General features: G+C 42.1%; 1 protein-coding gene across 1 annotated transcript; it reads left to right on the top strand.

The window, feature by feature from the left end:
• Positions 1 to 762: 762 nt before the first annotated feature.
• LOC306787319 (apoptosis regulator BAX-like) lies at positions 763 to 3,652 on the top strand (the record flags this gene model as incomplete). The annotated part of the gene is made up of 3 exons (XM_079282437.1): positions 763 to 897; positions 1,575 to 1,679; positions 3,509 to 3,652. Coding segments are annotated over 3 exons (384 nt in total), but the record flags the coding sequence as incomplete, so codon positions are not given.
• Positions 3,653 to 12,010: the final 8,358 nt, after the last annotated feature.

Genomic DNA, 12,010 nt, shown 5'->3' with positions numbered 1-12,010 from the left:
TTGTGATGCAATACGGAAAATAGAACCGGGGTAGATGTGTAATACGCACTCCGTAGTTTCTTAACATTGTGAAGTTTTAGCCTGCTTCACAAAGAGGAGGCCGGAAGCACGTGTGTCCAGCTGCTTCCTACAGTTCACACGCTGAAATAATAAATCTACCAAAACTGGTTTACAATTAAAAGGATTTTAATCCCACCGATGCAAGTATGATTACAGTTAAACAATGGAGTACATACTCCTATGAAATATTACAATATTACCCCACTTTGGAAAAAACTCGTCCCTGGTCCCATGAGACACAGCCGTCCCGTGGCACCACACGCTAAAGAGAACGAGAAAAATGCTTTTCTATTCCCGCCCTCATATCCGTTCGCAACTCCTCCCCTTCCGTTTATCCCAATTCCTATTGGCTAACTTCCAGGAGTGTATTCGCCTGTCTGGCTTTCTGTCCCTGCGTTTACTAACACATTCAATGTCGGTCAGTTATTGCTTAATCCCTTCTATGATAAACATTCCATATAATAGATAAGGCTTTGCAACTTTGGCATAAGCTTCATGTCTCAAATTCTACTGTTAGCTACTAATCCTAAAACACTTTATGCTTATCTTAATTATGCATTTCCAAAACACTTATGATGACTAATTATGAATTCTTAAATATGAATTATTAAACACTTTTATTATATCTACTAAACACACAGTTCTACGCTCAAATTTCTTACAACATCTACTTAAACTGCATCCTGTCTCTCTTTCAGAGCGATTGACGGAGTGGCTTGTTCCTCCAGCTCGAAGTGGGACCACTTTAAGCAAGTGGGGGCCAGAGTGATTGAGGAGGGGATCACCTGGGAGAGGATCGCTCTGTTCTTTTACGTTGCCGCCAAGCTAGCCGTCAAGGTGGGTTAGCTTCTTTTCTTCTCAGAGCTTGCCTGTCCATCAGAAGGTCTGGCAGTGCTGTGACCTGCCTCGATGAGGAGGGTTGTGTTCCAGCTGGAGAGGCGATCAGCGCTGATGCTCACTACCAGAATGATTCTTGTTCCTTGGAATGCATCTGTCTTTGCATGACCTACTGCAGCTGCTAGTGATTTATCAGGCGTCCATCGGATCGCTCAGCCAACTTTTGGCGCGTTTCACTTTGTATTTTCCATTCAAAGCTTTACTCATCACCTCAAAAGTGTATTGTTTTAATTTGAAATGTCTTCATTTGGGGGCTTTTCCAAACAAATATTGATAAAAAGTGATTGTTTGCGCTTCTGTGTGTATGTCACATATACATATATATATATGAATATATATATGAATATATATATATATATATGAATATATATATATATATATATATGAATATATATATATATATATATGAATATATATATATGAATATATATATCTATATATGAATATATATATCTATATATGAATATATATAGATATATATATATATGAATATATATATGAACATATATATCTCATATCAGACAACAGTCTGATGTTCACTGATCCAGCCATGTTATTTAATTTGGCAGCATCGTCTCTTTGTGTATGGACCTCTTTGTGTTTCTGCTGTCCATCAGATGGTGGAGGCTCGCCTCCCTCAGTTAGTGACGGACATCCTGAAGTGGACCGTGGAGTTTTTCACGAACAATCTGCTGGGCTGGATTGTGGATCATGGAGGATGGGTATGTTGGGCCTTCATTTCTTCCATGTGCTTACTCTCAGAGCACTTTCCTCTCTACCATGTTGGTTCTGTGGTTCTGCGGAACGCAGCGACTCTGCGACCTTTGTTCAGTTAGCCTCTCTGTATGAGATGATACAGCTGTATAGATGAAGCTCTCTGCGTTTCCTTCTTGGTGGGACTGCAACAAGGCGGGGCCAGCCCTATAAATGCCAACGTCTGGCCCTGATGTACGGAGTATAGTTTTGGAGTTTCCCCGTTGGCCGTTGCTCTTTTAAAATAAATAGGGGGGGACCCTCCTCCATAGAGTGCCGCAGGGATGACGTCATTTTGTAGAGCAAAGTTAGCTTAGCAGTGGTTCTCTTGACCAAAGACAGCCTACATGATTTTCCCATCCACGTTTAGTCTCATTTACCCACATGTTAGCAACCGGCTTAAGACACCTAAAAGCCTCAAAATTCACGAGAAGGGTATCTGCTGATGTATTTTATATTGTAGAACAAAGCGTAAACTATCATAAGCTTGTGTTAACCACAGACCTTATTTCAGGCATCCTACCAAAAACACATCAAAACAACCATTGACTTTGAGACGACTGAACAGGAAGTGCAAAAATGCTGAATCATTTCTGTGTTTTAGTCCCGCCCGTTTGCTCAGTGCTCCAATCAATTTCCCCATTTCCTGTTGTACTTCGATATGCTACGGTTGCTCAAAGGTAGCATTACTATGGAACTGAAGTTTTATTATACGCGCTCACTGTGTATGTAGACACATCTTAAGTTGGCTAATGTTAGCGAAATGCTAGCTAACTAGCTAATGTAGGGCTAAAGCTAAGTTGATCTGTTAATGTGAGATTCAGACATGTTAGCTTCCTCTGATCTCTGTGGTAACGTGAGAGATTATTAAGATGAATTATCGTTAGCCAGAAAAGATCACGCTAACGTTCCTTTGCTAATATTATCTCTACCTGCCGTGCCAACGTAACTTTAGTATTTGTCATTTATTTGGATATACACAAAGTCTGACACCCCAGCAGAAGTTACCTGTGTGTGTGTGTGTGTGTGTGTGTGTCCCTCCATCACATACTGTAGTCCTAACTGTTGTCTTATTGATGCTACATTCTGATACACAGAAATTGAATGCACCCGGCTAAACGACATTGACTAGCATCACCAGGCACAATTGAAAATGTAAATTAGTTCCACGTGTAGCTAGTACGTTGTACTGGAAGGTGGATTTACAACACTGCAGACCAGCCAATGAGAGAGAACCTTCACCACCTCGACACGGCACTTCCTGCACAAACCTGCTGTTTTTAAATAGCCAAGCATCAACAGCGACCGCAATATGTTTTGTATTCACTGGACCCAGATCTTGGGGGTGGGTGCACAGTGGAAAACGAATAGAGAAGAGCTGAGAACAGAGCTGTACCGTGGAGACGCGGCATTAGTCTGATACGGGATTGACAAACGATGGTAGTGTTCACACATGAGACAACACACTGGCTGCGCAGTACGTTAGGGGTTAAGTTCCGGTGGTGGAAAAGTTTTCAAAGGAGTTTGAGGGGCTGAACATCGCTGACCCAGCTGCTGCTTCAGCTTGTGAAGCTTTATTCACAGTTCTGCTCACCGTGAAGTGCACAGCAGCATAGCAAGGCGGATGGATATTTCTCATGTTTGTTGTCACTTCCTGCACCGACAATGAAACATTCCGGAGCCACATGGACGACAGATAGTCAATCACATTTGTAAAAAAGTAATCGGCATTTAGTGGCATGAATGTTTTCCAGATGCATGTTTTCCACACCAGGTGATCGGAGTTGTCTCTCCACAGATCAACAGTTTTTCGGAGCTGGAGGTGGCGTCCGTGCAGAGTGTGTCGTCGCTGAGCTCCCACAGCTACGGCCTCATCGTCATCTTTATCACCGGCCTGGCTCTAGGGAGCTTCATCACCTGGAGACTGACCAGATGGCACTGAGGCTCGCATTTCATTCACACACAAAAGCAGCCCTGCCCAAACAACGGAGCCTGTGGCTTGTTACAATTGCTTTTTTGTAATAAAATCGTGAAGTCACAGCAATGGTTTGCACGTATTAATCAATGCAATTTTAGTGCTAAATGTGTGAAACATCGTAGAATGAAGCAGTCATTTGAGCATTCTTCACATACCTTCATCGTCGGACATGTCGAGGAACTCATTCATGGTCTCTGGGACATTGATTTTGTGTTTTTCTGATGCACTCTGTAAATGTGGAAAAAAGATGGACAACTGAAACTTGAATGTGCCTCATTGGGGCCTGTCTACAACATATTAAAAAAACAGGGCTCTGACATCTTCAGAAGTAAAAGATGGTCTGATCTCATCAAGAGTACGACAGGGACATGTACCCCATGCTGAAGTCTGAGTTTGATACAGGCAAAAATCAGTTCTAGATAATCTAGAGGGATTTTTCCAGGTGGTCCTATTGTAGGCCTTGTCCACAATGTGTGTGCACAATCTGGGGGTTCTAGGACCCATATTTGAGAAATTATGGCCATTCTTGCATATGCCAAAATATAAGTGACTAAGGCCCCAATTAAGCCCAATTAAACCCTTTGTGGCTGTTTTTGGGGACCTTACCTTGCAGCTATGAGGCCCAGATTATAGGTGTGTAATGGTGACGAGCCCCTCTTTGAGGCAGAAAAGGATTTAAAACCCTACCCCTTTTTAAAGTATAAACAGTTTGAGAAAAGACTGGTAAAATCTGGATTTTGACCACTTTTTAATATTGATCAATTTTAAAACACTTGTCAATGGCCTTCTTTGATGAAATTCACATATGATGGCCAAAACAGGACCCTCTTCAAGGTTCAATTGGATTCAAGTCATTAGCATGCTGCTACCGGAAGTTAGCTTTCCCAAGGTTCTACAGATATCTCGCTTTAGATCCTGCATCACCTTATCACAGGTGACTGATTTATGCAAAAATCAGGCAGTTCCAACCTTTCACTACGATTTAATGGCCCGTTTCTCACTTGCCAAAACAGGCCGAAAGATGAGGTCATATGCCTCAATTTTGACCTTTGGGGCTGTTTTTGGGGACCTTAACTTGCAGCTACGAGGCCCCGATAATAGGTGTGTAATGGTGACGAGCCCCTCTTTGAAGGAGAAAATTAATCAAATCTCTACTTTAAATTAAAGTGGACATTTTGAGAGAAAAGACTGTTGAAGGCCATGTCGGAACATAAGTGTCATCTGGGTAGAGACATCCATAGTTCACTATGGGAAAAGTGTTTGGAATGTCCCATTGAGTTTCATACCATTTAACGATGGGGCAAAGATGGAATGACTGTGAAAATTTCACGGTACTAGCCCATTGTTTTATGGGGTAATTAGGCCAAATAACTTTAAAATGAAGAAAAATGCCATATATTACTACGGGAAAAGTGTACCGAATTTCCTATTGATTTTCATACCACGTGGTTTGTGGCCAAGGGCCGACTGACTGTGAACATTTCAGCATGCTAGCCCATTGCTTTCTAGGGATATTAACTGAACGTCTATTTAAGCCAAATAAATGCTAAATGCCATGAATCACTATGGGAAAACTGTACAGAATTTCCCATTGATATTCAGACCATTTCATCTTGGGGCAGAGGTTGACTTAATGTGACAATTTCAGCCTCCTAGCCCATTGTTTTCTAGGTGTCTTTAGGCAGAATTGAGTCAAAAGGCCGTAATTTCTACGTGTACGGAGTTTACCATAGCAGAAAGTGTACCATCGCAGAAAGTGTATGGAATTTCCCCTTGATTTTCATACCACATGGTCTTTGGCCAAAGGTCGACTGACTGTTAAACTTTCAGGGTCCTAGCCCATTGCTTTCTATGGGAATTCTGGCCGAGTTCGGTGAGAAATCCATAATTCACTATGGGAAAAGTGTTTGGAATTTCCCCTTGATTTTCATACCACATGGTCATTGGCCAAAGGTCGACTGACCGTTCAATTTTCAGGGTCCTAGCCCATTGCTTTCTATGGGAATGTGGGCCGAGTTCGGTGAGAAATCCATAATTCACTATGGGAAAAGTCTTTGGAATTTCCCCTTGAGTTTCATACCACATGGTCATCGGTCAAAGGTCGACTGACTGAGCAGGAGCAGAAGATGGTGACCCAGCTGATCAACCGTATCCACAGCATCTGCGACACTATCCGAGCCGACGAGGAGTTACAAGAGTGAGTCTCTCGCCCGCTGTGTCTCAGCGCTTGTGATGCAATACGGAAAATAGAACCGGGGTAGATGTGTAATACGCACTCCGTAGTTTCTTAACATTGTGAAGTTTTAGCCTGCTTCACAAAGAGGAGGCCGGAAGCACGTGTGTCCAGCTGCTTCCTACAGTTCACACGCTGAAATAATAAATCTACCAAAACTGGTTTACAATTAAAAGGATTTTAATCCCACCGATGCAAGTATGATTACAGTTAAACAATGGAGTACATACTCCTATGAAATATTACAATATTACCCCACTTTGGAAAAAACTCGTCCCTGGTCCCATGAGACACAGCCGTCCCGTGGCACCACACGCTAAAGAGAACGAGAAAAATGCTTTTCTATTCCCGCCCTCATATCCGTTCGCAACTCCTCCCCTTCCGTTTATCCCAATTCCTATTGGCTAACTTCCAGGAGTGTATTCGCCTGTCTGGCTTTCTGTCCCTGCGTTTACTAACACATTCAATGTCGGTCAGTTATTGCTTAATCCCTTCTATGATAAACATTCCATATAATAGATAAGGCTTTGCAACTTTGGCATAAGCTTCATGTCTCAAATTCTACTGTTAGCTACTAATCCTAAAACACTTTATGCTTATCTTAATTATGCATTTCCAAAACACTTATGATGACTAATTATGAATTCTTAAATATGAATTATTAAACACTTTTATTATATCTACTAAACACACAGTTCTACGCTCAAATTTCTTACAACATCTACTTAAACTGCATCCTGTCTCTCTTTCAGAGCGATTGACGGAGTGGCTTGTTCCTCCAGCTCGAAGTGGGACCACTTTAAGCAAGTGGGGGCCAGAGTGATTGAGGAGGGGATCACCTGGGAGAGGATCGCTCTGTTCTTTTACGTTGCCGCCAAGCTAGCCGTCAAGGTGGGTTAGCTTCTTTTCTTCTCAGAGCTTGCCTGTCCATCAGAAGGTCTGGCAGTGCTGTGACCTGCCTCGATGAGGAGGGTTGTGTTCCAGCTGGAGAGGCGATCAGCGCTGATGCTCACTACCAGAATGATTCTTGTTCCTTGGAATGCATCTGTCTTTGCATGACCTACTGCAGCTGCTAGTGATTTATCAGGCGTCCATCGGATCGCTCAGCCAACTTTTGGCGCGTTTCACTTTGTATTTTCCATTCAAAGCTTTACTCATCACCTCAAAAGTGTATTGTTTTAATTTGAAATGTCTTCATTTGGGGGCTTTTCCAAACAAATATTGATAAAAAGTGATTGTTTGCGCTTCTGTGTGTATGTCACATATACATATATATATATGAATATATATATGAATATATATATATGAATATATATATATATATATGAATATATATATATATATGAATATATATATATATATGAATATATATATATATATGAATATATATATATGAATATATATATATGAATATATATATATGAATATATATATCTATATATGAATATATATATATGAATATATATATATGAATATATATATCTATATATGAATATATATATATGAATATATATATATATATATATATGAATATATATATATATATGAATATATATATCTATATATGAATATATATATATGAATATATATATATGAATATATATATCTATATATGAATATATATATATGAATATATATATATATATATATGAATATATATATATGAATATATATATATATGAATATATATATATATATATGAATATATATATATATATGAATATATATATATATATATATGAATATATATATATGAATATATATATATGAATATATATATATATATATGAATATATATATATGAATATATATATCTATATATGAATATATATAGATATATATATATATGAATATATATATGAACATATATATCTCATATCAGACAACAGTCTGATGTTCACTGATCCAGCCATGTTATTTAATTTGGCAGCATCGTCTCTTTGTGTATGGACCTCTTTGTGTTTCTGCTGTCCATCAGATGGTGGAGGCTCGCCTCCCTCAGTTAGTGACGGACATCCTGAAGTGGACCGTGGAGTTTTTCACGAACAATCTGCTGGGCTGGATTGTGGATCATGGAGGATGGGTATGTTGGGCCTTCATTTCTTCCATGTGCTTACTCTCAGAGCACTTTCCTCTCTACCATGTTGGTTCTGTGGTTCTGCGGAACGCAGCGACTCTGCGACCTTTGTTCAGTTAGCCTCTCTGTATGAGATGATACAGCTGTATAGATGAAGCTCTCTGCGTTTCCTTCTTGGTGGGACTGCAACAAGGCGGGGCCAGCCCTATAAATGCCAACGTCTGGCCCTGATGTACGGAGTATAGTTTTGGAGTTTCCCCGTTGGCCGTTGCTCTTTTAAAATAAATAGGGGGGGACCCTCCTCCATAGAGTGCCGCAGGGATGACGTCATTTTGTAGAGCAAAGTTAGCTTAGCAGTGGTTCTCTTGACCAAAGACAGCCTACATGATTTTCCCATCCACGTTTAGTCTCATTTACCCACATGTTAGCAACCGGCTTAAGACACCTAAAAGCCTCAAAATTCACGAGAAGGGTATCTGCTGATGTATTTTATATTGTAGAACAAAGCGTAAACTATCATAAGCTTGTGTTAACCACAGACCTTATTTCAGGCATCCTACCAAAAACACATCAAAACAACCATTGACTTTGAGACGACTGAACAGGAAGTGCAAAAATGCTGAATCATTTCTGTGTTTTAGTCCCGCCCGTTTGCTCAGTGCTCCAATCAATTTCCCCATTTCCTGTTGTACTTCGATATGCTACGGTTGCTCAAAGGTAGCATTACTATGGAACTGAAGTTTTATTATACGCGCTCACTGTGTATGTAGACACATCTTAAGTTGGCTAATGTTAGCGAAATGCTAGCTAACTAGCTAATGTAGGGCTAAAGCTAAGTTGATCTGTTAATGTGAGATTCAGACATGTTAGCTTCCTCTGATCTCTGTGGTAACGTGAGAGATTATTAAGATAAATTATCGTTAGCCAGAAAAGATCACGCTAACGTTCCTTTGCTAATATTATCTCTACCTGCCGTGCCAACGTAACTTTAGTATTTGTCATTTATTTGGATATACACAAAGTCTGACACCCCAGCAGAAGTTACCTGTGTGTGTGTGTGTGTGTGTGTGTGTGTCCCTCCATCACATACTGTAGTCCTAACTGTTGTCTTATTGATGCTACATTCTGATACACAGAAATTGAATGCACCCGGCTAAACGACATTGACTAGCATCACCAGGCACAATTGAAAATGTAAATTAGTTCCACGTGTAGCTAGTACGTTGTACTGGAAGGTGGATTTACAACACTGCAGACCAGCCAATGAGAGAGAACCTTCACCACCTCGACACGGCACTTCCTGCACAAACCTGCTGTTTTTAAATAGCCAAGCATCAACAGCGACCGCAATATGTTTTGTATTCACTGGACCCAGATCTTGGGGGTGGGTGCACAGTGGAAAACGAATAGAGAAGAGCTGAGAACAGAGCTGTACCGTGGAGACGCGGCATTAGTCTGATACGGGATTGACAAACGATGGTAGTGTTCACACATGAGACAACACACTGGCTGCGCAGTACGTTAGGGGTTAAGTTCCGGTGGTGGAAAAGTTTTCAAAGGAGTTTGAGGGGCTGAACATCGCTGACCCAGCTGCTGCTTCAGCTTGTGAAGCTTTATTCACAGTTCTGCTCACCGTGAAGTGCACAGCAGCATAGCAAGGCGGATGGATATTTCTCATGTTTGTTGTCACTTCCTGCACCGACAATAAAACATTCCGGAGCCACATGGACGACAGATAGTCAATCACATTTGTAAAAAAGTAATCGGCATTTAGTGGCATGAATGTTTTCCAGATGCATGTTTTCCACACCAGGTGATCGGAGCTGTCTCTCCACAGATCAACAGTTTTTCGGAGCTGGAGGTGGCGTCCGTGCAGAGTGTGTCGTCGCTGAGCTCCCACAGCTACGGCCTCATCGTCATCTTTATCACCGGCCTGGCTCTAGGGAGCTTCATCACCTGGAGACTGACCAGATGGCACTGAGGCTCGCATTTCATTCACACACAAAAGCAGCCCTGCCCAAACAACGGAGCCTGTGGCTTGTTACAATTGCTTTTTTGTAATAAAATCGTGAAGTCACAGCAATGGTTTGCACATATTAATCAATGCAATTTTAGTGCTAAATGTGTGAAACATCGTAGAATGAAGCAGTCATTTGAGCATTCTTCACATACCTTCATCGTCGGACATGTCGAGGAACTCATTCATGGTCTCTGGGACATTGATTTTGTGTTTTTCTGATGCACTCTGTAAATGTGGAAAAAATATGGACAACTGAAACATTCAGTTTTGCCAAAATAAATAATTTTTTTCTCAAACATATTACATTTTTCTGGATAAATCCCTGAAACTTTAAACCTGTTCCAGAAGGAAAATATGAGTTACAATGATGTAATCACCCTTGATCTTTAAGTTACTTCACTGTGCATAGAAACAGTTACGACTAATACACTTTGCTGCTGATTGTGCAGAATCCTCTCAGTGACCTCTTTGTCCGTCTCTTCACTCACCCCCCCACTTTCACTCCTGTCACCTCGCCGTCATCCTACTGCCTCTCCCCACCCCCCAACCCCCTTCTCCCAGACACGTGTGTGGGACAGATCGCTGTTAGTGACCTGAGCTATTTGAGGAGAAACTTTAAGCTCCAATCTAAGCCCTCTTTCTCTCTTAATCAGGACAACTTCCCACATGTGACACAGCGTGACTATTTGCAGGTTTCATTCGATCACTGCATTTACAGTTTGTTGCCAGCTCAGTTCACTACAGCTGCTCAATAAGGAGCACTATAGCGGTTTTACATGTTTTAGTCCAACAGGGACAAATACTCCAGACCGTTTTCTAAAGCATATTCGAAGGTACTATTTATCACAGATCGTCCAAGTTTTAGTTTGTTTATTTTGCCGTCTAACTCCTGATTGCAATGCTTTTTGGTGGTTGCTGAGATTGATTTTCTAATAGTTTCAAGTTGATTTTAATACAGTTTAGAAATGAATAAAAATCCGTTGCTGTCGGAAAAGTATAGGAAATCAATTAAAAAAGTGAACTACTTTAATATGTTTGAATGAGTAAATGTATGCAAAGTATGAGATACGTTAATGTAATGAAACACGCATAACTGAGGATGCTGAATCCTCACTTTTAGGATGTTTTTATATTCGATCTGGCTTTGCCTGGGTTCTAAAAATGTCAGGATCCAGGATCCCTGTCTGACCTGACGCCTCCCATGGCCACACCCTGGAGTGTCCTCAGCTGTGCACACTCAAGGGTGTGGCCATGGGAGGCGTCAGGTCAGACATGGATCCTGGATCCTGACAGTACCCCCCCCTTAAGGTACGGATTCCAGACGTACAACCCGACACAAAAAAGGGCGGCCGGAGGGGGTCCGGAGGAGGGATGGCCCCCCAGCTAGAAGGTCGGCCAGGGTGGGCGGAGGGGGTCCGGAGGAGGGGTGACTGGTTCTGACCGGCCACGGGGCTGCAGAAGAGCCTCGGCCACAGGTGCTCCGGCAGACGGCCGGGTGGGCGGAAGGGCTCCGGACACGGGTGCTCCGGCGGACGGCCGGGCGGGCGGAAGGGCTCTGGAGAATAGGATGCTGGTGCAGCAGTGGCAGGTACTGGAGGTCTCTGCTGCCCCGCGACGGCAGCGGGCACGGGAGGTCTCTGCTGCCCCGCGACGGCAGCGGGAACGGGAGGTCGCTGCTGCTCAGAGACAGCAGCGGGCACTGCGGCGGCAGGAACTGGAGCTGGCTGCGGCGCTGAGGCGGCAGGAACTGGAGTGGGCTGCAGCGTAGAGGCGGCAGCGGCAGGAGCTGGCGACTGGAGCTGGCGCCAGAAAACATTAGCTTGCTGTGGCTTTTACACTTTTATTGTTCTTGTTAAGCTGTAAATCCAAGTTAAAATTGTCAATTGGGATATGTCAGTGCTTTTAAATCACCTCTTAAAACATTATTTTTGTAACGGGTGTGGTAAGGACCCAGGAGCAGTATGACAGACACCAGGTATAGTTTGAATCAAA

Source organism: Melanostigma gelatinosum (genome assembly GCF_949748355.1).
Source record: "Melanostigma gelatinosum genome assembly, chromosome: 13".
NCBI lineage: Eukaryota > Metazoa > Chordata > Actinopteri > Perciformes > Zoarcidae > Melanostigma > Melanostigma gelatinosum.
This window is presented reverse-complemented; position numbering and strand designations above follow the sequence as displayed.